Source organism: Amia ocellicauda, chromosome 14 (assembly GCF_036373705.1).
Source record: "Amia ocellicauda isolate fAmiCal2 chromosome 14, fAmiCal2.hap1, whole genome shotgun sequence".
In the NCBI taxonomy this organism is placed as follows: domain Eukaryota; kingdom Metazoa; phylum Chordata; class Actinopteri; order Amiiformes; family Amiidae; genus Amia; species Amia ocellicauda.
In genome coordinates, this window is record NC_089863.1 from 4058912 (window position 1) to 4085929 (window position 27018).

At 50.7% G+C, this 27018-nt stretch overlaps 4 protein-coding genes across 4 annotated transcripts; 3 read left to right on the top strand and 1 right to left on the bottom strand.

Annotated features, from left to right (window-relative positions):
* Positions 1–1802: 1802 nt before the first annotated feature.
* On the top strand, positions 1803–6386 carry gabarapb (GABA(A) receptor-associated protein b). Its single transcript, XM_066722518.1, has 4 exons — positions 1803–2009; positions 3859–3937; positions 4016–4134; positions 5907–6386. The coding sequence occupies exons 1-4, from the start codon at positions 1920–1922 to the stop codon at positions 5985–5987; spliced, it is 369 nt and encodes a 122-aa protein (XP_066578615.1). The 5' UTR covers positions 1803–1919; the 3' UTR covers positions 5988–6386.
* A 3511-nt stretch (positions 6387–9897) lies between these two features.
* Positions 9898–12020, bottom strand: LOC136768347 (zona pellucida sperm-binding protein 4). The gene is made up of 9 exons (XM_066722519.1): positions 11776–12020; positions 11494–11681; positions 11291–11388; positions 11076–11206; positions 10798–10987; positions 10564–10711; positions 10405–10483; positions 10144–10263; positions 9898–10056 (listed from the first exon to the last, which is right to left on the bottom strand). Exons 1-9 carry the CDS (start codon positions 11990–11992, stop codon positions 9914–9916), a joined length of 1314 nt encoding a protein of 437 aa, XP_066578616.1. The 5' UTR covers positions 11993–12020; the 3' UTR covers positions 9898–9913.
* Positions 12021–13373: 1353 nt separating this feature from the next.
* Positions 13374–16292, top strand: LOC136768348 (zona pellucida sperm-binding protein 3). Its single transcript, XM_066722520.1, has 9 exons — positions 13374–13841; positions 14199–14314; positions 14896–14999; positions 15078–15255; positions 15378–15495; positions 15592–15671; positions 15756–15874; positions 15951–16048; positions 16203–16292. The coding sequence occupies exons 1-8, from the start codon at positions 13437–13439 to the stop codon at positions 16025–16027; spliced, it is 1197 nt and encodes a 398-aa protein (XP_066578617.1). The 5' UTR covers positions 13374–13436; the 3' UTR covers positions 16028–16048; positions 16203–16292.
* Positions 16293–17864: 1572 nt separating this feature from the next.
* Positions 17865–26894, top strand: dvl2 (dishevelled segment polarity protein 2). Its single transcript, XM_066722521.1, has 15 exons — positions 17865–18277; positions 21154–21223; positions 21328–21473; positions 21647–21756; positions 21885–22014; positions 22170–22260; positions 22661–22730; positions 22829–22968; positions 23507–23583; positions 23846–23913; positions 24013–24153; positions 24303–24434; positions 24675–24851; positions 24951–25169; positions 25376–26894. The coding sequence occupies exons 1-15, from the start codon at positions 18117–18119 to the stop codon at positions 25933–25935; spliced, it is 2292 nt and encodes a 763-aa protein (XP_066578618.1). The 5' UTR covers positions 17865–18116; the 3' UTR covers positions 25936–26894.
* The last annotated feature ends 124 nt before the right edge of the window (positions 26895–27018 follow it).

Below are 27018 nucleotides of genomic sequence, written 5' to 3' on the forward strand. Positions count from 1 at the left end.
AAGAGAAGGGAGACGAGGGGAGAAAGGAATTATGGAGGGGAGGAAGAGTAGAGGGAAGGAGGGAGTGGGAAGAGTTGAGAGGAGGGAGGAGAGGGGATGGGGGTGGTACAAGGGAGACCAGAAGATGACTACAGGGGGGAGAGAATGAAGGAGTATGGAGAGAGGAGAAAAATAGGAGTGAGAAAGAGAAGGAGTCCCATCATGCATCAAGAGTGAGTGAGAAGCACATTGTCGCAAAGCTGGGGGTGAAACACAGCAGCAGAACAACCAAGACTATTCAGAGAACACCTCTGGGATTAACTGGATGGACCAATCTATGGCAGGGATGGGGGGTCTCCAAGGATCACAGTCGTTTTCTCCCAGCTGTGAATGGTTCCAGGGCCTGTCCTGCCCCTGATGGTCTCGCCACCTGGCAGAGCAGCACATGGAAATGCCTTGCACAACACTGGCCCCTGGTGGTGGAAAAGAGCTGTGAATACCAACAGTTCAATTAAGCAATTGGTGAGAACCACGGGGTTAAACCGACTTCACCATTCACACAGTAGGTCTGCGATTAGATTGAAACCACTTCAGGATTGGCAGCGCCTACTCTGCACATTAATATTAATACTATTACTATTACTACTAATACATGTGAATGCAGGACGTCATTTTGCAGTCATTAAAGATTGCTTACTTACTGTGCCGTCTCTGACTATGTGGCAATGGGGCTTGGGGTTAGTTGGGTCGCAGGTGTCAAAATGTGGTCTGGATGGGGCGACCAGGGGCATTTAGACAGGGAGCTTTTGAAGTGACGTCACAAGCACCATTATTATTGGAACTACACGTGGGGGTCAGACTGCGTACTTCATGTTTGGCGGGGGGACACACTTCGCTTTGGAAGCAGGATAAGTGTTGGTTTGCCCCCACGGCCACAGACCCCGCTCTCCGTGACTCGACAAGCGGGCCAACCGGCACTGCGTCCGCCGCACCACGGGACTGCCCCAGCCGGGCGATCACATGACAGTGGCAACCCTGCGCAGCACCCCCTCCTCCCAGAGCTGCGCCGTCTCCTTCCGCCCTGTGCGAAACAGTCAAAACAAAGTAGTCCCTTGTTGATATGGGTGCAGAATAAAGAGTGCGTCGTCTGTGATGGCAGGGTGGCATCTGTACCTGTGAGCACAGCACACTTATGCGCCCTGACAGTCTTTCTACCAGGTTGTGTTACACTGACTCTTTTGTGTGTCAATAGAAACAATTTAAATATCAGACACACGACTTGCTGTAGAACTGATCTGCTGTCTGCTGGTGCAAACTGTCTATTGCATTATTAAAAACGCATTTAATTTAATTTGCATTGGTGGTTAATGTCAAGCCGAGAGGGGGGTGTGCTGTACTATGATTTATTGACTCTGGCATCTGCTGGAGACTACGCACTAATTGCGCAATATTGTGTGTAAGCCAGGGCTGTGGAGGGCGCTATAAAATGCTGTTGCACCTCCCCGGCTGACCGATCCCGGTCCCGCCATGACTGCCACCAGAGACCACCGCTTCTCGGGTGGGGAAACACAATCGCCTTGCTTACCGCAGCCCTTACGCAAGGCTGCCCCGTAAGCAAACACGCGTGGTTGTGTCTTTTTGCGTAGCCCGTGTTGGAGAATAGCGCGCAGAGCCAAGGGGCGGCTGACGCACCGGACGCACGCCACGCTACAGCCGGGGACTTTCCTGGACGCGACGTCACGTCCCCCCGGCTCCACCAATCGCAGCGTCGCTGGCGTGCCGTCCCGCCCCGCCCCGCCGCCTTGTTATTGTATCCTTCCGCCCGCCCTCCTTCCCCTCCGTCACAGAGAGCCGCAGCACCGACAGCAGTGTCTCCCCGCCGCCCAGAGAGAGGAGCCGAGCCACCGACCGTCCCAGCCGCGCTGAGTCTCTCCCCCGCCATGAAGTTCCAGTACAAGGAGGAGCACCCGTTCGAGAAGAGGCGATCGGAGGGCGAGAAGATCCGAAAGAAGTACCCGGACCGGGTCCCGGTGAGTAAACAACAACACCACCGCGACGAGACCCCCCTCATAAACCCCGCTCAGCCCGGCCTAGACTCCTCGACAGCGGGGGGAGAATGAACCCCACACGGGCCGTGCCGTCCTTATGCACCCGTGTCTCGGCCGTCGTGTGGCCCGCTGACTTGACCTCCATTTTCATGTCCCGACACTGCGGTGTGTTGTAATGTTGCCGTGGCGCCTTTGTGTTGTGTTTAGGTGTGTGTCTGTGGTGAGGAGGTTGTGTTGCAGCGCAGGCCTGTGTTCATATGTGTGTTTTGACGTGCGGCCTCCTGACGAGAGGAGACGGATTTATTTATTTATATACTTACCTCTGACGCAACAGTACGGCGGAAGTGGTGGTCAATTCATAACATTCCAAACCGGAAGACGAGCCAACTCTCGTGTATGAATACTAATCATAATTACAGTGATAATGATGGTGCTAGTGATGGGTAGTCGTTTCCCTTCGTGGGGCCCGGATGGACGCGCCTGAGACCCACGCCGTGTGTTTGTCACTGTGATTTTGTTTGGTCACCCGATCCGCACTGTGGTTTATTTTTAAGCTGCTGTTTAAAACCTGATCCCTGATCCAGGAGCACAACACGGAGGCTGGTATTCATGTAGTAAAATATACATCAGAGCACCAATAAACGCAGGACAGGACTTGTCATATGTGTGTTATGGCATAAATGTATTAATGTAGCCCCCCACGATGGAAAGGAGTGGGACCCTGGAGAGCTTACCGTCCTGCAGATTCTGGTGGATTGATTGGTTTATTGATTGCTTACACCCTTTTGTCAGCTTGATTGCATTTCCAAAATCCTCCAAAGATCTCCTTCCCTCGTCCCCTGGGTTCTGAAAAAGGTGAATTGGGCCTGACCCCCACTGTGGAAGTGTTGCATGCCTACCTCTTGCCTGGCTGGGTGCGGGGGTGAGGGTGATCTGCAGTCGGAAAGCCGTGCTGTGCCGCTGCCGTGTGTGTCGTTGGGGGGCCTCTCTGTTCTGATGTTTTCCAGGGACAAGCGAGGATCGTTGTGGTGATCAGATTTAGACCACCGTGGCCTGATTCTGAACCGACAGGAGTCAGGATACATTTTGATGACGATGATAATGATGCTGCTGATTAAATCCCTCTCTGTCTCGGCCCATCTGCACCGTGGTCTCATTCCCTCCGCCCCCCACTATAACTGGGTCAGCTCACATCTCCGGTGCCCCCTGTTTAAGGAGTCGAATGTAGTGGTTTCGACCTGGCAACCCGAATGCCGGTGTAGGTATCGTAGCCCGGCGTTTGCCACGTTTTGTTGCGGTTGTTAGAAAGAGGTGGTGGAAAAGAGTGATGGGTTTGAATCATGCATTTTTATTAGAATGGTACTGTAAGGGAATGTTTCTACAGAGCAAAGTGTGTGTGTGGTTGCATTTTGTTGTAAGAGGGAAGTGCACATTGCTCAGAGCAGAGACCAGTTATCTGTATGACTGGAGGCATTGGTGAGATGCTTGAGGGGGCTTTTCACTGCTGCGTCTCTCGCTTCTGCTTTTCCAAAAAGCAGAACTCTCTTCGCCCCATGGGAGTTTCACTGTTTACTGAAGGACACGGTCCCCACCTGGACCCTGCTGGACTGGACTGTGTCTCTCGGTACCAGGGCCGAGATCCTGCTGGACTGGACTGTGTCTCGGGACCAGGGACCAGACCCTGCTGGACTGGACAAAATTAAAAAATAACTATATTCATTTTTTGCTGTATGTCGTTAGGCTGGTTTGTTGTTTTTTGTTTATAATTAAATTTTAGAATATAAATATAATATAATATGTGCACCTGTGTGTGTGTGTTTGTGTTGTGCAGGTGATTGTTGAGAAGGCTCCCAAGGCCAGGATAGGAGATCTGGACAAGAAGAAGTACTTGGTGCCCTCTGACCTCACAGGTGAGTCTCTGTCTCTCTGTCTCTGGTTGCCCAGCAGTGAATGGCTGTTCTCATATGTGTTGTCTCTCCCCCCACCAGTGGGCCAGTTCTACTTCCTGATCCGGAAGCGAATCCACCTTCGGGCCGAGGACGCGCTGTTCTTCTTCGTCAACAACGTCATTCCCCCCACCAGCGCCACCATGGGCCTGCTCTACCAGGTACTCTGTCTCTGTCTCATACACTTTCACCCTCCTTCTCACCCTCTTTTTATGTATGCATTGATCTTATCTCACTTTCTCTTCCTCTCTATGGGTCTTCCTTTCTGTTAGGGCTGGGCAATATGACCTAAAAATTCTCCTATTTTTAGAAGTTCGGGCGATACACAATATATATCTCTTATTTCTTGATTTTCTCCAAACAAGCTACAAAATAAGACCAAAGAGATTTATAATTCAAACAAGGAGGCTTTCTTTAACCAGTAAATATGTAAAGCTAACAAATGCCACTTGCCAGGCTGTCGTAAATATGATTTTTGTTTTACCTGACTTTAAATTAATACATTAGATAAATACAGAATAACATAAAATACCTGGGTTTACAGTGATGCATTTTTACATTCAAGATCATAATCCCACGAGCCCACAAACAAACATGCAACTTCGTGAGAGAATTTTTCACATTTTTGACGGTATGAAGGTATGTTTTAATGGCCGTTTTATACTGTTCGTAAAGCAAAAATATTAGGACACACCTGACATAGAATTACGTTTCCCTGTTCTGTGTCCGTTGTCTTGAAACCAAATAATGTCCACTCTGTCAACGACGCACCTTTCTCCGGGACAGATTCACTGGGTCACTTAGCTGTGAAGTGTCACCCACACTACTCTCCTCCATCTCGTCTTCATTCATTGTGCATTCATCACGTTTGTGTGTTTGTCAACATGCAATACACATGGAATGTTTTTTCGATATTTGGCTGAGGCACATCCTTTCCAAAATCAGGGTCGCATTCGAGAAGCGCAGCTTGGCAGTGTTTCGGCTTGACGCCACTGAGCACTGCCCACAGAAATCTGCGCAGAATCGCAGTCAGTGCAGCTCTGAGAAGCTGCTGCGGGAGGCGAGCTGTGGCTGTCAGACAAAAGATTATGCAGAAATCAAGAGGGACGTGTGAAGCTGAATAAAAACTACTGCTGCCCCGAATGTCAGCTTTCATTACACAATGAAGCTATGAACAGCATTGTCAAAACCACAGATGTAAATAAAATGTAAATAATCATACACAATAATTATTACTTAAATGACTGGCAATTCTATTTTTTAAAATAATATAAAAATAATAACATTATTTGTGAAGAACGGTTGCGTTCTTGTAGCGCAGACTTGCGCAGATCTGCAGCATCCAACCGATCTCATTGGTGGAGCCGTGCAGAGCGCAGATGTTTGCGTTACACGAACACTATTGGCGTTCTTTGATCAGATGCGTCTCATGTCAGACCACAGTCTCAAGCAGCCGGCTTAGCAAGTTGTGGGATATGCGAACGCGATCAAATTTATTGGTAGCTGAATGATTTGACTGAATGACACCGTAATTAGTAAAGTATTAAATGTAGCATAGAAAACTTTAAAATACCGATATGAAGGTATAGTATAGTAAAAGTCCAAACCGGTCCGTTAATGAATACCGGTATATAGTTTTTTACGGTATATTTCCCAGCCCTACTTCATGAACAGTTGCATTTCCTGATTCAAGACTCGAAACTACTAGTTTACTAATATCGACACACATGTATTATCTCTCTCTCTCTGTGCCTCCTGTCTGTCAGGTAAACTTTAACCCTCCCTCCCTCCTCCATCCCTTATTTATGTGTTTATCTTCCCTCCCTTCTCTCCCTCTCTATGTGTATTTATCCTCTCTCTCTCTCTCTCTCCCCCTTTCTATTATGTTTTTATCTTTTCTCTCATGTATTCATCTCTCGGTCTCTCTCTCCAGGAGCACCACGAGGAGGACTTCTTCCTCTACATCGCCTACAGTGACGAGAGCGTGTATGGGGGGGGGCCCACGACAGTGTAACAGTCAGGTCACCCCCACCCCCACCTACCCCCCTGCCGTGAACAGCCTCGCGATCCAGACGGAGACGATCAGCACTTCAAACCCACCCCCCCTGGGCTGACAGACCAACTCTCCCTCCGTCCGCTTGCTTTTCACCCCACCTTCGATCGATATTCTTGTCATTATTATTATTATTATTATTATTATTATTATTAATATGATTGTTAAGATGATTACTATTGTTCTTGTCATTATTTGGGTGGTTTTCTAGCTCCTGTCAGGCTTTCTTTTATTATTCTTTCAGTTTGTTTTCCTCCTCCGCCTTCTGTTTTTTTGTTCAGCTGCGTTTCCACTTGCAAACCATTAGTAAGTTGGCAAAAAAATTAATAAACCCCCAAACCAAAAAACAAACAAACACAAGACTCAGAAAAGGCCTCGATTTATTTAATTGTATAATTATGTGTGTGTGAATTGTCTGGACTGTAGGGGTGGTGCTACAAGGGATCATGGGAGTGGGAAGGGGCAGTGGTGCAAGGGATCATGGGAGTGGGAAGGGGCAGTGGTGCAAGGGATCAAGGGGAGTGGTCTCTGGTCCCCTTCTGTGCCATCTAGTCCCAAACCCAGGGCTCATAACCCCTCTAGAATATGCAAATTCAAGCCCTATCACTAGGCCAGTGAGGTTTAAAGTGTCATAAGAGAACAAGAAATGTGCTACAGAACCAGGGGCCCACTCTGAGGCTGGGGGACTGTGGGAGTATAGTCAACAGGAGGTAAAGTATAGGTTACCAGGGTAAAAATATGGTTATAAACGCTTCACACAAGCCCTTTCATTAAATTGTTTCAAGGCAACAAGGGAGCCCAAGTATCACTTTGCCAAACAGATTCTGGTTGAGGACCCGCACCTACAGAAATTGCCACATACTGCATTAATAAAAGGAACAAGGGAGAACATCGAATCTGAACAGGTTCTCAGAAGTTCAACACACTCCTAATGAGATGGATGTGCCTGTACATCCTTTCATAATTAAGCAACTAAAATAAAAACGGGTGGACCCCAGTTTGGGAACTTCTGCTATAGGTTACCCTAAATCACACATTTCTAAACCCTGGGACCAGGGCTGGAGTGGGACTTATTTTCAGCCCAGGAGTTTCATGCCTCAGACCAGCCCACTGTAGTTCACAACCTATTGGCCTATCCTGGAGATATATTATTATAGCTTGTCTATGTAAGACTGCTATAGTGCACTATTCTCTTGTTATTCACAGTGTATTTTACTAGAATATAATAATTTCCAATTCAGTGCAAATAAGTGTAGCTTCACAACTTTAAATTAGTTTATTTTCACAAATATGAGAACACTGTAAAAGTGCACATATATATACACCGATCAGCCATAACATTATGACCACTGACAGGTGAAGTGAATAACACTGATAATCTCGTTATCATGGCACCTGTCATACAACGCTCAAACATGAATAAATATAAAAGTATTGCTCTGTTCTCTCTCTTTGTCATTCACAGTACTACTTTCTAAGGACACAATCATCTCTTTTTCCCTGTGCATGAGTGTAACATTAATGAACGCCTGAGCAGTGCACTGGTCTCTGAAACATTGTTTATTACAGTATCATTGTCCAGAGAGATGAGAATGTCTTTCTCAGTGCACATGAATGTTTTTATTTTTTCTGACCCTTTTCTCAATAAGGGCAGTCTGCACTACCAGCTCCCAGTCTTCCTTCTCTTGCAGCTTTCCATTGGCCCACTTCACAAACTCATCAGCTGCTCTCTTAACTCCTTCAAAGTCCCTAATACACTTCCTAAGGCTGTCCTCTGTCCCCTCAACCAGATGTTGAGCTGTGAGAATATCCATTCCCCTTATCTGTAAGTATTTTGAATCCTATGAATCTATGAATCCCTTTGTCTTGGCCCTCACAGTTGGCTTTAGTAGTTGCTTGTAGATGATTCACAGTCCACCATAGCAATCAATCTTTAATGAATGACATCTGTGACATATCTTACTATGATAGCACACTGGTCCTTTGAGCTGATATCTTGGGTCGTATCTACTTGGACTGAAAACATGCCTGCCTGCCTAACTTCCTCTGCAATAGTGGCCTTTATCAGTTGGCTGATGACATCCACAACTTTGTTGATTGTGTCTTTTGACAGCAGGGTAACGAGATCCTCTGCCCTCTGCCAGTTTCATGCTGCGTCTTGCTATTTTCTATGCAACTGTTTACATGCTGTTGGAGGCAAACATCATATTTGCATGAGAGTAGAATCAATTCTAGGACGTTGCCATGATTAACAGCAATGTTTTCCCAGCTATAACAGCCTCTGCTTTACCTCCCCTGTAGCTAAGGCCACATTTGCCTATAACTTTAATGACATCCACTATGCACTCCATCACCTGACGTTTTTTCTTCACTTGCTTGCTATGTAATGACATTTGGTTGCCAGTGAACAGGCTTTTCACATCTGCCTTTTCTACAATTAGAAAGTAAGCATCTGCCCTATCTCTATGGATCTTACTTTTTCCATGTTCCACTATTCTTTGGTGAATATGTTTCCAGGCTTTCATGCCTCCCTTTATGAAAGGGCTATCACTGACCAAAGGTGCAAATGCCAAACAGACAGTACAGTACAGAGATTGTTTTTTTCACAGTAAGTCAACCACTTGTGGTTGGTCCCATCTTTGCTGTTGAAAACATTTGGTATAGGACGTTTTGGCGTTTGTTGAGGATGATAACAAAAAACATATCTATATCCTGTGACTTAGGGCAAGCAAAGTAATCAAAACAATCAACAGCCTCATCTTCGTGTCTTTTTCTTAGCTTGGGGTTCAGGGGTCTGCTGCTGAGCTGTTGTTGCCTCTGCTCTCTCTTTTACAATAGAATTGTGGTTTGTAAGCAACATTATACGTTATATTTTGCCACTGTAGCTTAAGCTAGCATACTGACATATCACCATCTTCTAGCACTTGTTCTGTCCCTTCACTCAGTCTCAAGCTACAAACTTGTTTTACTGTTAAACAAGTCGCTGAGTTTGGCACATTTGGTCACATCATCTTATAAAGCTCTTAATTCTGGCTCTCTCAGCTCCCAATTTTCTCTATTCTCCATCTTGTCTTTGTGTAGGTCTTACATCTTCTACCAATTTGTAATTATGTCAATCAGATGTACAATCTTAACCTCCTGGGGACCAGGGCTGTAATCGACCAATTTGGGATGGGCCACTCTCACCCCCAAATCAGCATCTAAGTGTTTGGATGTTTTTGTGGAGCCGATTTTCGAGGAAAAGTGGATCCGTAGCATTGTGTGGATGCGCGACACCAAACCCACGCTTCTGCAAGCCTACAGGCTTTATTTTAAAATAGTGTTTACTGACCCAACAACCAGCCCAGCCCACCGGGAATCTTTCCATTTCTCCAGATTAGCCACCCCATGCTTGCCTGGGACTACATACAAATTAAATTAAGAAAATCAGCCAATGGGATATTTGCATCCACCTGTTGAAGGCATCATTGCTCCAATAGTTTCTAAGGGAGTGAGTGGTCACAGCACCTGCTTCAGTGATCAGAATGAAATGCAGGCAGGTGGCTGTTGATTGATCAGGAAAAAAAAAAAAAAAAAAGCCACACCACCCTAAACCTATAAGGTAGAGGCACTCCAGGACCAGGGTTGGAGTCAAACTTAGTTTTGCAAGATTTGAAAGCACACCACCCCCCTTCTACAGAGACTACTGTGGACTGAAACTTCCACTTGAGGTCTATAGAGACTCAAGCTCCACAATCTAGCAAACCTGACCTTCTCAGCCTTCCTTGAGACTCAAATCAAAGACTCAAACCCCTGTACTTCACCCCATCTCAGGCAGGCCAACACATTTTAAAAGCATTAATTTTAAACCAAGAGAAGACACAAAACAGAGTGGAGTTAAAGAAACTTTATTCAGAAACATGCTCCATTCCCAGCAGGGCCTTCTGCACCAGGGGCCGGTCTCTCCACACAGCAGCCAGCGCCAGGGCACCGAGCACCAGCACAGTGCAGGCAGCTACTCCCAGCACAGCATAGCTGAAGAGCTGGGGCCCTGTGGGGACAGGAGAGGGACAGGCAGCTCAAAAGGGCACAGAGGACACAGGGCCAAGCCCCAGCAGAGTCCAGCTCCCCTCCTCACCTTCACTGGGAGAAGCCCTCCTGTCCACAGCAGGGAGCTCAGAGGCCATCAGGATCACTTCCCCACTGGACACCACTGCAGTCTCCCCAGGGGCCCTCTGCACTGGGGCCACAGCTCTGCCTGCAGGACAGGAGCAGCATTACAGCAGGACTACAGCAGCCAAGAGCAGGCCCAGTAACAGAAGGGCATTTCTCCAGTAGGATCTCCCTGTGCTGGCACCAAGACCCATCAATCCCCATCACACTGGAACCAGCTACTCACGTATTCTGCGGCTGCACTGAGGGACACAGCTGTCCGTGGCATTAGGTCGGCACACTGCTGCACTACAGTGGATGAACACCTGGGGGAGCAAGAGATGCAGCTCAATACAAACCCATTCAATCCAGTGAAGCCCATTGAGCTCCTCTGACAGGCCCTCACCGTCTCCTTCAGAGGGAGCTGGGAGCCAGCGTCCACAAAAGTAAACATCTGGACCACAAAGCGCTCGTAGTGCGTTGGGTACAGCAGCCTGGAGGAGCCGCCCACAGGAATCAAGCTGGTCTGGTACGGGTCATCTCTGTATGGACACCTGGAAGGACAACCACACCCGGGTCAAGAGCTCTGCCCAAACCAGCAGCACAGGCTGGCCAGCAGGAGAGACAGGGCTCCAGTTACCTGTTCACCAGCAGGCTCCACTGGGGTTGGCCAAGAGGGTTGGAGGTGGACGTTGCCCAGCAGTCTTCCAGGGTCAGGACGATGTTGGGGTCAGTCCTGTTCAGGATGCGAACCTCAACATACACAGGATCCCGCAGGACCTTGGTCACAGGGTAGTCCACATCCCTGTAGTACGAGTCATACACAGCTTCTACAGAGGAACAGCAGGGGCGTTAGGAAGCCAACATGCATTGGAAGCCATTCACTGCCACGGCCCTGTGGACAGCTGGAAACTGTACCTGTTGCAATCCTGAGCTCCACACTGAGGGGCCCCGGGGCCACAACTGAAGGGGGAGGGGGGGCCGCAGTGTAGACTACAGCCTCCACAGGAAGCAGCTCACTGCCCGAGTACCTGCACAGGAAGGTCAGCCTGGAGGGAGAAGCAGCCAGCAGTGGATCAGTCGGGACCCTGACCAAGGGGAAAGGCCACTGGGGGCACAAGGGAGCCACTCACTCATAGAGGCTGTCCCTGGTGATGGAGCCATCAGGCCCCTTCTGAACGTCAAAGGCAGAGGACATCATGTTCTCATACAGCAGGTCTCCCCCCTCAGCCTGGAACACCAATCACAGCCCACATTAGACACCAGACAGGGGGCACAGCAGGCAGCAGCTCCACACAGGGCTGCGATGCTCCTGGCAGTGCTGGGAGAGGCTCACCTTCAGGATGCTGCCGCAGGCACTGACTGGGAACTGGAACTTGGCAAAGCCAGCAGTGGTGCCGACAGGACTGCAGGGGGCGCTCTGACCCCCCAGCAGGCTGACGGTATCGAGGCTCAGCGGAGGGGTGGTGACGTCCCTGGGCACCACAACCACGAACTGCCCATCCGTGGTGCACTGCACCGTCACTGCAGGGAGAGGGCAGTATTGTAGCGAGGATTCAATCACACCAAGAGCACGACCTGCAGATCTGCAGCTGTGTTTCACTGGCGACCCTCTCACCGTCACTGCTGTAGTAACAGCGCTGTCTGGCCCTCGGATCAAAGCAGCAGTCACTCGCCTCACAGTCCGCGCTACTGACCGCCGGGTCTCCACACGCCATCTTCTCAGCCTCACTGACCTGACATTTCTGAACCTGGGCTAAAGACACACCAATGGCTGCTGCCAGCAGCACAGAGACACAAACCCAGACCCGCACATTGATCCCACACTTCTCCATCTCAAAACACTACAAACGAAGTAGCGAGAAACGGCGCTCAGCTCCTTAAATACCTCCGAGCCCTGATTGGCGGAGGGCAGCGATTGGACAGATCCGGATTGTGGCTAATCATTCAATCAATTAATCAATCAATTTATGTTTATCGGACTAGTGCCATTGACAAGGCAGAGCGCTTTACAGATTGACACGATTAATGCAAGGTGTGAAAATAAATAAATAAACCATTAGACACGGAAGAGAGAATACAAACTGGCCATGAGGCTGATAATTAATGTCAACTTAAAACAAATAAAAATAATAACATGTTGCGATTTTTTAGGAATCTATTAATGCAATCAGTAATCAGCCCTAATTAAGAATATTAATTTCTTGGCAGATGCCCTTATCCAGGGCGACTTACAACATAAGTGCAAAACAAAGTGCAAAAATACAGTTAAGTAAAGGCATCTAACATTACAAATTCAATTTACATAAAACACAGCAATTCAAAATATAATAGATTTTACAACTTCCAATTTACACAGGCAAGTACAGTAAGAGACTTCCTACATCCTGGACGGTGAAAGCTAAGTGCTGTCAAGATGTAGGGTCACAGACATGGGCTACGGGAAAGGGTGCCAGGAGGAAAACAATCAAAAACGCAAGAAGCATAATAAAACTGTGAAGTGCTATCTAACGGGGATTACAATTACAAATATTATAAGTACAGTCTGAAAAGATGTGTCTTGAGTAAGCGCCGAAATGAGGTCAAGGACTCTGCGGTTTTGACTTCGGTGGGAAGGTCGATCCACCATTTAGGGGCCAGGGATGAGAAGGAGCCTGTGCGGGTTTATGTCTATCCCAGTTCCTTAACGAGCTCTTCTGTCTGCACCCTGCTGGTGCGTTTATTCACTGTAATGGAAAATATCAATTTGACAGGCAGCTGACATCTAATAATAACAAAACAGCCCGATTATGATACAGACGACCAAGTTACTTTAACTGCGATGTATTCAATTGGATAATAGTGGCCGTGGTAGTGCAGGTGCACTCCACTAATAACCCCAGGGAGCACGGACATCTGAACGAAATCAACCCAGTACATTGCAGTCATAATGAAAATATTGCTAACATGATTCTTTGAAATATAATACAATCAGGAAGCCTCCTTGACAAATTACTTTGTTAAAGCCTCCTTGTGATTATTTAATAAAACGAATAATAATCATAATAATAATCTGTATATTTTGATCACTCTGTGTCCCTGTCTGTCGTTGTCCTGCGACTGGCCGTGTCGGGGCGCATTCCCACGCCGGGCCGGACCTGTTCACACTGACCACTCCGGGCTGGTCTCTGATTGGCTCCCAGTGGCGGCACCTGTATAAATAGGCAGAGGCGCCACAGGTGAGTATTGCACTGTCAGCTTTGAAACCGTCTTGCTGGGGTTAAAGCAACAGAGCCAATCATGGGAGTCTTCGGTAGCACGCTTTATTGGCAAGTGGGCTTGCTGTTTCTCTTTGCGGCTGCGCAGTGTCGGCTGAGTGTTAAAGGCAAGGAGAGCCACCCCCTGAAGCACCGCTCTAAAGCGGGGTCCCCCGGTCTGCGCTCCTCCGGGTCCGGCCGTGGCTACTATGCGCTCCCAGGTCAGAGCCGGGCTGGCGCCGTGACGCAGACCGTCTTTCTCCGGTGCCTAGAGGCCACCGTGGAGATCACCGTGCTCGCCGACCTCTACGCTGTGGGCACGGCCATCAGCGGCTCCGACCTGCGGCTGGGGCCCCCCGCCGCCCCGGGCTCCTGCACCGTCGCCTCCCCCGGGGGCGAGTCGTTCGTGATCACCGCCGAGCTGCAGGACTGCGGGAGCGAGCTGTCGGTAGGCGCTGCCCTTCACAGTATAGTGAAGTCTAGCGCTATAGTGCTCTGGGTCCCGGTCCCTCCAGCAGGACTCCCTGGCATAGTTCTTCTGGAGCCCAACACATTGGGTGTCCGCTTAGATGCGTGTGACCCCTGTATTGTCTTTAACTAAATCTTCTCCAGTGAACTAGACTGAACTCTTCCAGAAGTGCAATTCCTTCAGATGCTAGACCGCCGATGGCCAGTAGGGTGTGCTGCAATGCTGTGTAATGTGAAGCTCTGATTTTAATTGTTATGGTCTCTGAACTGTAACTAGACATGCAATGCAAGAGTCGTGTTAACCAGTTTAAATGCCCTTTCTCTTCGGCTGCCCCAGTTCACCGAGGACTTGCTGGTGTACTCCAACACCCTGTTCTACACTCCGGCCCCTTCCCCCGGCGGCATCATCCGGATGAACAACGCCTCCATCCCGCTTGAGTGCCACTATAACAGGTGAGCACCGCCTGTTGGCCACAGGGCCTGATGTCAATCGGGAGATCTGATGTGCAGGTTCCCACCCCTCCCCTCTTGTGCTCTAAACCTGGGCTGTGTGTCTGGGTTTGAGGTCCAGGTCAGCTCTCCCCCCACAGAACCAATTTTAATACAGTAGCAGTGTGCTCTTGTCCATTGCCCCCCCCATTGCATGCAAAATGTCACTTAGTCTCTTCCAGGTTGAAGATGGATTGTAGGGGGAAGATTCATGTCTACATCAGTGTTAATGTAGACTGAGAAATATCTGAGACTTGAACTGGTTTGGCACCTTGGGGACAGTTAAACTCCTCCACTTGAATGTGCACATTCTTAGCAGATGCCCTTGTCCAGGGTGACTTCCAAAATAAGAGCAATACAAAGGGGCAATAATACAGTGCAGTCTGCAAATTCCAATTTACACACATGATGTAGAGTAAACCGTGTCTTTCATCCAAGATGCAATCCATGTAAGCTGCTGGATGTGTTGAGTTCTCCAGACTTGAGCTCATGGAGTCCTTGGTTCTCTGCTGTAAATGCTGATGAGGGACCCCTCTGTCCTGCAGGATGGCCAATGTGAGCAGTGATGCCCTAAAGCCCACCTGGGTCCCCTTCACCTCCACTCGCTCTGCTGAGGATGTCCTGGACTTCTCCCTGCAGCTCATGACTGGTACCCCCTTCCCCCCCCAGAGGTCCAGGTGGTGCCCATGTGGTCAATGTTGGCACTGACTCTCGCATCTCCCTCCAGATGACTGGAGCTCCCAGAGGCCCTCCAACGTCTTCTACCTGGGGGACATGCTGCACCTTGAGGCCTCGGTCAACCTGACCGGCCACCTGCCCCTGCGGCTGTTCGTGGACCGCTGTGTGGCCACCCTGGAGCCGAACCAGACCTCCTCGCCCAGCTATGCCTTCATTGAGAACCATGGGTGAGTCCGGGGGGCCTATTGTGAGCTCCTGTCTGTCCCTCTAGATTAGGACTTGCCAGATTCACACCTCGCTGAGACCCGTGGCCCCTGCCCAGTACAGACTCTCCCTGCTGTCCCTGCAGGTGCTTTGTGGACTCCAAGGCTACCGGCTCCAGCTCACGCTTCCTGCCGCGGCCCCAGGATTCTAGTCTCCGCATGCAGCTGGAGGCCTTCCGCTTCCACCAGGATGCCCGCAGCTCCGTGAGTCCCTGTGCTCTCCTCTGGGCTGTGTGAGTGACCCTGCCCCCTCCCCCACGCTCATGTGCTGTCCTGTCCCTCGGTCTCTCCCTCCTGCAGCTCTACATCACCTGCCACCTGACCATGGCACTTGCCTCCCAGAACGATGCCCAGAACAAGGCCTGCTCCTTTGTGCAGAGGTGAGGTGGTATATTGGGGATGAAGCTGGTGCAACTCCTAAATGCTTTCCCCCTCTGTTCAACAATCCCGTTCTCCTTCCCCAGATGGCAGTCTGTGGACGGCAGTGACCAGGTGTGCAGCTGCTGTGACTCCAGCTGTGACCCCGCCTCCAGGGCCCGGGGCTTGAGGCGCTGGAGCCGAGGGGCCCCATCTCCAGAGCAGGGTGGGTGCAGTAAGCCTTGTACTCCTAAGCCTTGCTGGTCTGAGATGGACCTGACCCCCTGCCTGTCTCCCTGCAGGGCTGGTCCAGGAGGCAGACGCCATGCTGGGCCCGTTCTTCATCATGGGCCGAGCTCCGCCCAACACTGCCCAGTAGCTGCGTTTTTTGAAGGGAGTGGTGAGGGACCCATTTTAATTTGACCCCAGCTCTCCACTCCTGAGTTGGTCCTGGGGGGGCCACCCTATCCTGACTCATGGCTCAGACCCCTGATGGCTTAACTTGTCTTGGTCTGACTCTGGACTAACCTCTAACCACCTCTTTCTCCTTGCAGGCTGCCCTGGGGCTGTGGCCCTTGCGGTGGGCAGGACTCCTACTGTACAAATGCAATCTCTTGTAATTTGAAAATAAAGAGTCCAAGCAATTAAGTGGTCTCTTCCCTTCACTCACTGGGGATGGGAGGGGTGTTGTGGTAAAGTGTCTGCTGGTGAGATGGACCTGGTTCTGGGGGGGGGGGGGTGTACAGGTGAGCCCATCTCTCCAGGGCCACTGGAGGACCAGTCACTGTCTGCAGGGCTGTAAGTCTCTGCTCTTGCACCACAACCAAGGCTTGAAGGTGTTCTGCTCTCTGACTACAGGGTGTTGACACTTCTGTTGCTTCATCCTGGTACTGGTCAAAATCTGATGTACTGGTGCCTCAAAGCTGTGGACAAGCCCTGCCACAGTAGAGGGGCCTCAGAGAAACTGGGGAAGAACTCTGGGATTTTTGAAGAGGGGTGCAAGCAGCTGATCAGCTGTATGTTCTTCAGCACCGGAGAAATAGTTAATATCTTACAAGTACTTTTTTTTTAATTACAAAATGATTTAGGTTTACAGAACAAATTAAAGTTTACCAGTCTGGCAAGAATGCCATAGACCTGAAGCAGTTCAGGTAGAGATGGAAAATCAAATCTAACTATTGACATGCTATTAGTGCCTATATATGTAAATATTTTTATTTAGTTTCAATATTTTCTTGTGATTGTGACTTCATTTTTAAAATGACTTAAATGTTTGGTGGACTGACTGGGTCTACGAACATGTCCCAAGAAACCTCTCCATTAAACACCACTTAGTGACCAACTAAAACTGCAGGCTTTTCACCCAGTCCTGGGTATGGTGATAAGGCCTGATTGGTATTTTAGTGATAAAAATAAGTTGTTGTCCTTGAACAAACACAATGTGTTCAATTTAACACATCAGTTCTAAGGGTTCTCCACTCTCTTGTAAAACTGCACTTCTACAAGGTTTCATCATACTTCGTGCTTTTGCATTACTAGTGCTCGTGTTTATTTTGATTTGATCCCCTATGCCCCCTTTCCCTTGGCTCTTAACTTTGACTTAAAATATTGTCTGCACTTTTACAATCTAGGATGTAGGGCTTGTATTGTTTACTGTATATTTCCACTTGTATAAATCGGAACTTGTAATTGCACTGTATTTCTGCACCTTGTATTGCTCTTATTTTGTAAGTCGCCCTGGATAAAGGCATCTGCTAAGAAAGAGCAATAATAAGGGTGATATTTTAAATGCTGGATTCATGTTCAATACTAAACGGTGTGAGGCCCTTGAATTCTCCAAAGTCTTGTACGATTTGACAATGTGAGTTGAGCAATGAATTAGTCTAAAGCTTCGAGGAGCAGGGTGGTGTGTACTTTGCTGGATCCGCACGGTGACATTCATTTCCCTGTGATTCAATTTGGGAATGGATGGGGATGGGGGGCACGACAGGACGCACTCCGGTCACATTGTAACGAATCTGCAGCGCCGCGGTTCCCATTCCGGACGCTAGAGGGTGCGGTCGAGCCGTCCTCCCTCACAGTGCGGGACAGCGCGGCGGGGTCTGCGTGCTCCTGCCCCGCACCCCCCCCACCCCACGGCGCACGTGTGCAGGGAGGGGGGCGAGGGGACGGGTGTGTGTGGTTGGGGGGGAGTAGGGGGCACGTAGGGAAGCACGCAAGGGGCGCTCACCTGACGTCAGACGCCGCGTTGGCTTGCTAAGAAAGTTTTTTTTTTCCCCCCTCTGTTGTTGATAGAAAGTTTTTGTGTGCAGGATAGTAGGGGAGGCGGGGGGGGGAGTTGATTTTATTTGTCCCCTTGTTCCTGGATCGATCGATTAAGGAGGATTGAAGCGGCGGGCGGAGAGACACAGACGAGCCCGCAGCGCAGTCGATCCCAGTCTCGGTCGGTTTCGGGTGAAGCCTCCGAAATGGCGGAGACCAAAATTATCTACCATATCGACGAGGAGGAGACGCCGTATCTGGTGAAGATCCCCATCGCGGCGGAGAAGATCACGCTGTTGGACTTCAAGCAGGTCCTGAACAAACCCAACTACAAGTTCTTCTTCAAGTCTATGGACCAGGACTTCGGGTGAGTCCGGGACACTGGCGTCCCCGTCCACCCCCCCAACCAGTCCCCCACGCAGTGCCAGACGGGCATCTGCACAACCCAGTCAATGCATCCTATTAATAATAATCCTCATGATGATAATAATAATAATAATAATAATAATAATACACCGGGCAATGCGGGGTTTATTGTCTTGGAGGTGGGGTGGGTTGGTTTCATTGCATCTTTATTTCGGACGGTGGGAAAATGCAATGGCAGTCATGCAGCTGGGAGTTTTTCATTGTGCATTGGCGTAGGGGTGAGGGGGGGGGAGGTTATACATTTCTGCACGGGACGAGAGGGGGTTGGTTGGGGGGGGGCTCCCAGTCTTCTCGCAGGAATGTCTGCTGCTCCTCTGCGTGGATGCGTGGGGTTTGGCTCTGCAGCGGAGTGGCAGTGCACTGATTTGTAGATTTTTTTAAAAAAGGCAAATAAATCAAAAGCGGTGTGTGTGGTCCCCAGTGCGTAACGCCACGACAAATTGGAGGACATGCCAGGAGCACAAGCAGCCCAATGCATCTCCGAGGGCACAATGCGTGCGGTGTTTGCGTGGTTGATGTGCGTGTCTTGTGTCCCGTGTTGTCTTTTGTGTTTTTTAAGTGCGCCCAGCGCCTCCAAGGGGTCTTGCGTTGCGCTCGGCTTTGGAGACGCATACCGTTTGAAGAGAAGTCAGACAGAGAGACAGTCCACCTCAATCTACGTGGACAGCCCGCCACCGGTTACTACAGCATAATCAATACGTTTTGAAAAAGAATTCTGATTCTTAATTAATTAATTGATTTTTTTTTTCTTTTCTATTTTTTTAACGGGAATTTAATAACAAAACAATCAGCACGGACTGCACACACACGCCCCTCTCGTAATAAACCCCGGTCACTCTTGGAGTATTTTCTCCCAATCTGCTGTATTGTTTATCTGCCCCCGTCCCTCCCTCCCTCCATCCCTCCATCCATCTCCTTGAAAACCGGACTGGTGACGGCCTTTGTCTTTTATTTATTAAAAAGCAGAGAAATCCAATCGCCTACCCCCCCCCCGAAAGAAAGAAAGAGAGGGGCAACAACAAAACAAGAATGGAAGTGAAATCAGAGAAAAGAAAAGGAAGAAAACACTTTTGTCCCGAGGATTAGGCTGCATCTCGCTTTTCACTCCCTCTTGTTGTGAAATCAGGATTTTTTTTTTCTATTCCTCCTTCTTCGGGAGCTGTGCCAAGTCTACCCCCGACCTCCCCCCCACCTCCTCTCCAGTGCCGCCTCTAAGGCCTGTTTCATTTCTACGATTTCCTCAATTCGGCGGCTGGTCCAGGTTGGAAGGTTTCCTGGCTGTGTGTCGCGCTGCTTCACCCGGCGACCGCACACCGGGTCCCCACGGCCTCTCCGGGACGGGACGGTGCGCTGGCCAACACATCTGGGAAATCACTTTAAACAGCCGTCTAGCAAAACGCGCTCTGTTAAAGAAGAGCATAAATCCTTATAGATATCGATAATGTAAATGGCATCGATATAGCGCCCCGCAGAAGTGACTATATGGGACTGGACTGCTGCAGAGCCACTGACTGGACTGTATATATTTGTTATGCAGTCTTGGAAATGGAGTAGGTGTTGGGGGGGTTTCAGTGTTCCTTACGTCCTGTCCCCCCCTCACCAACCCAAAACCTAAAATCTACTCCCTCGCTTTTCTGCCAAATTCTGCAGCAGTTTAGTTTTTTTTTTTTTTCTTTGGCGGAGACACAGCTGCCAAAAAGCGTCTGGCTGAGTCAGGCCATTTGCTGTCTGTCTGGAGGGCCGAATCAACAGGGACAGCAGGGGGGTAGTTAGTGTGGAAGTGTGTGTGTGTGTGTGTGTGTGTGTGTGTGTGTGTGTGTGTGTGTGTGGTGGGGGGGTGGGTTGTAAACTGTAGTTCTGAGGTAGAAGCAACTTTGACACCCCAGAGAGCTGAGAAAAGAGGAAAAGAGCCCAGATTACTGTCCTTGGCACGAGATATGGTGGTGCACGCTTGTTTTAATGGGCAGCGGTTCTGCTGGCTCTTCTTTGCAGTGGAGTTCGTGCTGGACCGGCGCTCTGTCTCTGTTTTGCCTCATGGACACTAGCGTACCCAGGCCCTCACGCTACGGGTGTGATTCCACTAACGAGTCCCTGAGCCGAGCCGGACGCAAACCATGCAACTCTGGCCTCGTGATATGTTTCTGAGTGGCTGAAGGGGGTTACGGGGGCTACACAATTACTAGTTAAAATTGATATTATTGAGGCGAAGGGCTCTCAAGTTTTAAATGCATTTTTATTTTGTACTAGTTTTTTTTTTTTTTTTTTTGAGGGTCATATATAAACAGTTTAGAAAGAGAGTACAAGAGCATGGCTCAGGTATGCTAGTGTAAACTCTCTCTCTCTGTCTCTGTCCACTAACACTGCTCCCCCTGTTTGAGACCTGTGTCACAGCTGTACAGAATTGTATATTTTTTTGGGGGGGGCTACAGTCGAGTCTCATCCAGTCAGTGACTCCAGACCCCCCCGTCCCCCTCTCCCCCTGCTGTGGAGCACTGCCAGTGTTCTGCCTGTGGTCGGCTGGTGGTTGGTTGGGCTGGCATGGAGGTGTGAGGAGGCAGGCGCTCGCGGTTCCTGCCACCAGGGAGTCCTGGCAGAGTGAGAGAGAAATGGAGCAAGGCAGAGAGAGCGAAATGTAGACAAGGGATCCATTGCCAAAACGGTCTGCAGCCCAACCACAACAATCTGGCACCACAGCCCTGTAAACTTGCGCGTGCTCGGTTTGCTTGCTGGTGTTTTTGTTGTAATGTGTGTTCCAGTCCAGTCAGTATGTGTGATGTGTTTGTCTGTGTCTGATCTCTCTCTGTGTCTCTCTCTCAGGGTGGTGAAGGAAGAGATCTCGGACGACAACGCCAAGCTGCCCTGCTTCAATGGGAGAGTGGTGTCATGGGTGAGGACCCTGTTCCCAGGGTGCACTGGGGTGTCTGTCTGTCTGTATGCTAAATGCAAATATCTCAAACTAAACCATAAACTTCTCTTTACCCCCCTCCACAGCTGGTCTCCTCAGACAGCCCCCAAGCAGATCCCCTGCCCCCCCCTGTGGAAGTCCCCCCCGAGCCCTCGCCGCCACCCCCCCCACTACCCCCACCCCCGGCCGAGCGCCCGGGAGGGATCGGGGACTCCAGGCCGCCATCCTTCCAGTGAGTCTGTGCTCCACTGAGTGACCCCCTGACCCCTCTGTGACCCCACTCTCCTGCCTCTCCCGAACCCCCACTCCTCTCCTGTCGGTGTCCCGACTCCTGTGTCCCGTCATCCTGTTCCCTGTGTGTGTCCTGACCCTTTGACCACTGACCCCCTGTGTCCCCCCCCACAGCCCCAACGTGGCAGGCAGCCTGGAGAACCTGGATGAGCGCACGGAGACTGAGTCAGTGGTGTCGTCCCGCCGAGAGCGGCCCCGACGCCGGGAGAGCATCGAGCCGCACGGTGAGGGACCTTTGTTGCTTTGTTTTGTGGGGACGGTCGGTAAAGAGTGCGGGGTGGCGGTGAGGTACGACAAGACAGGCACCTCACTGGGATTGACCCTCGAACCTTAATCATTTCCCCACCCCCAGGTCCCCGGCTGAACGGGCAGAGCCGGCTGGAGCGCCACCTGGCGGGGTACGAGAGCGCCAGCACGGCCATGAGCAGTGAGCTGGACACCACGAGCTTCTGCGACTCGGACGACGACGACACCATGAGCAGGTTTGTTTGTCTTTTAAGGGCATGGGATATGTCTTTTAAAGCTGAATTTAATGTAGCAATTTCTTGGATAAATCAGACATTTGATAAAGTTCTCTCCCTCCCTCTCCCTCTCTCTTTCTCTCTCTCTCTCTCTCTCTCTCCCTCTCCCTCCCCAGGTTCAGCAGCTCCACAGAGCAGAGCACTGCCTCCCGCCTGCTGAAACGTCACCGCCGTCGCCGGAAACAGCGCCCCCCCAGACTGGAGAGGGTGAGTGCAGCCCCCCCACCTCACTGTACCTGGGTCTAGAGCACTGTTCTCATCCCTGGTTCTGGAGGACCTCCAGCCTCGGTTTCTGTTCCAACCGAGCTCCCAGTTACTTAATTGATCCCTTAGTTGACCTAATTTGCTTCATTGACTTTTTCTAAAAGGAAGATTTCATGTTCCAGCTACAGTTTCATACTTAACATGAACTCTACTACTGTTTAAAATCTCAGATTAGGCAAATTATTATTTATACGAGGGTTCAATTAAGTACCCTACTAGTAATTAAGTAATTGAGAGCTCAGTGGGGTGTTTTAAAGGCAGACGGCAGACATCAAATGTATCAATGCATTTGATCCGGATCAGAAATAGCCGTGTGTGTGTAACGGTCTCTCTCCCCCCCCAGGCCTCCTCCTTCAGCAGTGTGACCGACTCCACCATGTCTCTCAACATCATCACAGTCACTCTCAACATGGGTGAGTACAGCTCTCTCTCTCTCACTCTCTCTGCCGGGGTCTGTGTCTCTGTGCCTGTGGGGTTTAAATCTGACCGTGTCTCCTCTCCCCACCCGTAGAAAAGTACAACTTCCTGGGCATCAGCATCGTGGGCCAGAGCAATGAGCGTGGCGACGGCGGCATCTACATCGGCTCCATCATGAAGGGCGGCGCGGTGGCGGCTGACGGACGCATCGAGCCGGGGGACATGCTGCTGCAGGTGGGGGGGGGGGGGGCGCGTGTGCCGGCGGTCTCTAACCGCACATCAGACGCAGACCCCACGTGAAAGGACAGGGTGGTCGTGGGTTTGATACTGTTGTGTCGGTGTTGCTATACCCAGCACACTGACGAGACCATTGTTTGACACGTTTTATTCATTAAAAGCCTCAAAAGCTCAACAAAATGTGCCGTTTCATGTGGAAGGTCCAATTATACAGCCTGTATTGAATGCAGTAAAGATCTATTTGATCCCTTTTCAATAAAGATGTGTTGGTTTCCTATGTTATTTACAGATTAGTTTTTGAATTATTATATTCGCCTGCTTAGTATAACATTATTTTAATATATAATGTTTATCCCTAATGCTTGTAATGTAAAGACCGGTAACACTTATACCTGCCAACAAGCAAAATCTGTACACACACAAAACACTGTCTGTCTAGTGTGTGGTGGCCTTAAGACTGTAATTTGGGTCAGTTCCACTTCTCTGATAAGTCACAGACATTTGACCTCTCTCTCTCTCTCTTTCTCTCTCTCAGGTTAATGACATTAACTTTGAGAACATGAGCAATGACGACGCAGTCCGAGTGCTGAGGGAGATCGTCCACAAGCCGGGGTGAGTTGCCGCCGCCCTCTCCCCATTGGTTGCTCGGTCTGCCAGGCGATTGGTCGAGTTTTATTTATAATTTTTTTTTTTGGGGGGTCGGGGAATTTGAGCGGTCGATTGGATACTCTGTCATGTGGGTGGTAGTGGGTCTGATGTGGTCTATAGATTGATTTGGTAGATTTGATTTTGAGTGGCGAGTTGATTGATTGGTCTGTCAATGGGATGATTTTGGGGGCTTGTGGATTGATGGTGATGTCACTGTGTGTTGCAGGCCCATCATCCTGACCGTGGCCAAGTGCTGGGACCCCTCCCCCCAGGGCTATTTCACCTTGCCACGCAGTGAGTGTCGCTGGAGTGTCTCCTTGTTGTGTTTGTGTCTCTCTGCTGGTTACAATATCTCTAACCCCCCTCTCCCTCTACCCCTCTCTCTCCCCCCAGACGAGCCCATCCGCCCCATCGACCCGGCCGCCTGGGTGTCCCACTCGGTGGCGCTGACGGGGGCGTACCCCCCGTACCCCGGCTCCTCGTCCCTCAGCACCATCACCTCCAGCGGCTCCGTCACCGAGACCGAGCGCACCTGTGAGTCTGTCCTGTCCGTGCATCCATCGGGGTGTCAGTTTGTCTCTTGGCATGTCTGTCCTGTCCGTCGGTCTCGTCTCAATTTCTCTGTTGTCCGTGGCCGTCGTTCTGTCCTGCTCACCTGTGTCTGTCTCTCTCTCTCTCTCCAGGCTTCGATGACTTCAACCTCTCCCTGCACTCCGACATGGCCTCGGTGGCCAAGGCGATGGCGTCCCCAGAGTCCGGGCTGGAGGTGCGCGACCGGATGTGGCTGAAGATCACCATCCCCAATGCTTTCCTGGGTGAGAGGGAGGGAGGGAGAGAGAGAGGGAGAGAGAGAGGGAGAGCGAGAGACACAAACAAACCAACCAAGGCAACACTGATGGCAGTTAGTCATGCCAATAAAGCTATTTGAATATGAGACAGAGTTGGGTAAAGAGAGGGAGGGACAGAATGAGAGAGAGTGAGACAGGGAGGAGAGCGAAGAGACCCAGAGGGAAAATGAGACCCACAGACTGACCCCGTCTCCTCTGTCCGCCCAGGCTCGGACGTTGTGGAGTGGCTGTACCACCACCTGGAGGGCTTCCAGGACCGCAGGGAGGCACGCAAGTACGCCAGCAACCTGCTGAAGGCCGGCTTCATCCGGCACACCGTCAACAAGATCACCTTCTCCGAGCAGTGCTACTACATCTTCGGTGACTTCAGCGACTGTGAGAACTGTGAGTGGGTCCCCCCAGCACCCCCCTGTGGCCCCCCAGTGTAGTGCTGACCTATACGACCCAGTACAATAATAATATTCTCTCTCCCTCTCACCGCAGACATGGCAAACCTCTCCCTGAACGACAACGACGGCTCCAGCGGGGCCTCGGACCAGGACACGCTGGCCCCGCTGCCCCTCCCGGGGGCCGCCCCCTGGCCGCTGCTCCACTCCTTCCCCTACCAGTACCCCCACCCTTACTCCAGCCAGCCCCCGCCCTACCATGAGCTCTCCAGCTATAGCTACGCGCCCGGCAGCACGGGCAGCCAGCACAGCGAGGGTAAGACCCCGTCCCTGCAGCCAAGTACTGTAGATTAGTATTAATTATCTGAATGTAAGCTTGCGTAAAAAGTACGTTATTTATTATTATTTTTGTCTGGACTGTACTTAAATAGGCGGCAGTGGTGGTAGTAGTAGTAGTAGTAGTAGTAGTAGTAGTAGTTTGTATATTAATGTTTATTCTCTATCTCTCTCTCTCTCTCTCAGGGAGCCGGAGCAGTGGGTCGACGCGCAGCGAGGGTGAGAGGCGGCGGGGTGGCAAGGGCAGCGGGGGGGGCAGCACGGTGGGGCGGGACGAGAAGTCTTCCCCAACCGCCGGGGGGGGTGGGGCGGACTCGCGCTCCGGCAGCGGCAGCGAATCTGATTACTCAACCCGCAGCAGCCTGAGGCGGGAGCACGGCGGTGGGGCAGCCACGCCCAGCGAGCACAGCCACCGCTCCCACCCCCGGCCCCCCCCAGGGCCGCCCCACCAGATGCCCTACGGCCCCCCGGGCATCCCCCTGCCCTACAACCCCATGATGATGGTGATGCTGCCCCACCCCCACTCCCACCCCCACTCCCACCCACACCCCCACGCCCACCCGCACCCCCACCTGGCCCCACACCCCCACGCCCATCCCCCGCCGCCAGCCTCCACCCCTGGCGGCCCCCCCGGTGCCCCCCCCACCCGCGACCTGGGCTCCGTGCCACCCGAGCTCACGGCCAGCCGCCAGTCGTTCCACCTCGCCATGGGGAACCCCAGCGAGTTCTTTGTGGATGTCATGTAGCCGCTTGCTGATTGGCCGAGGAGGAGGACGGTGTGGCTGGAGGGGGCGTGGTCGGGCTGAGAGGGCACTGGATTGACTGACCCAACAACCCCCTTCCACTCCTCCTCCAGATGAGAGTACGAATTTAGCCTAGCAGTTTACAAAACACAAAAATGTATAAAGAGAGAGAGAGAGATGCTGAAAGTGTGTGAAGTGGCGTTCATGTCCTAAACTAATACAGACCTGGGTTGGGAGGGAGGGAGGGAGGGAGGGAGAGAGAGAGGGAGGCCACCAACTGCTCCTCCTTTCAGAAAATAACAAGAAAAACACAAACGGAAAGGGGCAGATGGACAAAGTGTCGAACCTGTGCCTTATTTCTGGGGTGGGTGGGTGTATGGTTTTTTTTTTTTTCCACTGTGACTCCAAGATCCCCTCCCTCCTTACCCCATCCTTCTGCCTTGCCAAAATGGAGGTGAGAGATGAGGGGATGTGTTTTGGCGAGGCACCTGGGTGACTCGCTCCACACTCCACAAACCTGCGCTACTCCCAAAGTTTTCCCCCCCGGCACCGCAGCCGACGGTTGTCAGGGTCCTCAGCTGTCGCTCCCTCTGTGGGGAGAGAGGGGTGGTCTACGGTGGGAAGGTACAGCGTGGAATTGGCCTTTGTGATCAGTAGGATTGATGAGTTGGGGGCTTCAACTTTGCACTGTGATGTGTGGGGGGTGGGGGGGGTTGCAGATATTAATATGGTACTGTCTAGTGGGGGGGGGGGTTGCAGCTTGGCCTGCCACGTTAGCGAAGGAATTGAAGCCCAGTGCTTGGATTTGTTCACTAAACCTGAAGGTGCTCATGAAGATTTTGTTTCTCCAGTTTTCTCATTGTTTTGATTTATATATATCTATATATAAATATATATACTTTTTTTTGTTGTTGTTGGTCACCGTTTTCGATATTTTAAATAAATTTGTACTAGACCCTAAACTGTTCTTCTGTTGTCATTTTACAATGCAAGTGGATGTACAACATTTTTGACGATGCAAAACTCTGAGGTACAGATATATTTTGATTGTATATACATGGTTACAAATGACCAGATTTCTCATTA

Bases quoted from the DNA above. Each gene is read 5' to 3' on its own strand.
- LOC136768348 (XM_066722520.1), top strand. From the start codon at position 13,437: ATGGGAGTCTTCGGTAGCACGCTTTATTGGCAAGTGGGCTTGCTGTTT. The intron at 13,842-14,198 runs GTAGGCGCTGCC...CGGCTGCCCCAG, and splicing joins ACTGCGGGAGCGAGCTGTCG to TTCACCGAGGACTTGCTGGT. The intron at 14,315-14,895 runs GTGAGCACCGCC...TCTGTCCTGCAG, and splicing joins CTTGAGTGCCACTATAACAG to GATGGCCAATGTGAGCAGTG.
- dvl2 (XM_066722521.1), top strand. From the start codon at position 18,117: ATGGCGGAGACCAAAATTATCTACCATATCGACGAGGAGGAGACGCCG. The intron at 23,584-23,845 runs GTGAGTTGCCGC...TGTGTGTTGCAG, and splicing joins GAGATCGTCCACAAGCCGGG to GCCCATCATCCTGACCGTGG. The intron at 24,154-24,302 runs GTGAGTCTGTCC...CTCTCTCTCCAG, and splicing joins CACCGAGACCGAGCGCACCT to GCTTCGATGACTTCAACCTC.
- LOC136768347 (XM_066722519.1), bottom strand. From the start codon at position 11,992: ATGGAGAAGTGTGGGATCAATGTGCGGGTCTGGGTTTGTGTCTCTGTG. The intron at 10,484-10,563 runs GTGAGGGCCTGT...TTGCTCCCCCAG, and splicing joins AGCTCCCTCTGAAGGAGACG to GTGTTCATCCACTGTAGTGC. The intron at 10,264-10,404 runs GTGAGTAGCTGG...CCTGTCCTGCAG, and splicing joins TCAGTGCAGCCGCAGAATAC to GCAGAGCTGTGGCCCCAGTG.
- gabarapb (XM_066722518.1), top strand. From the start codon at position 1,920: ATGAAGTTCCAGTACAAGGAGGAGCACCCGTTCGAGAAGAGGCGATCG. The intron at 3,938-4,015 runs GTGAGTCTCTGT...TCCCCCCACCAG, and splicing joins GGTGCCCTCTGACCTCACAG to TGGGCCAGTTCTACTTCCTG. The intron at 4,135-5,906 runs GTACTCTGTCTC...CTCTCTCTCCAG, and splicing joins CCATGGGCCTGCTCTACCAG to GAGCACCACGAGGAGGACTT.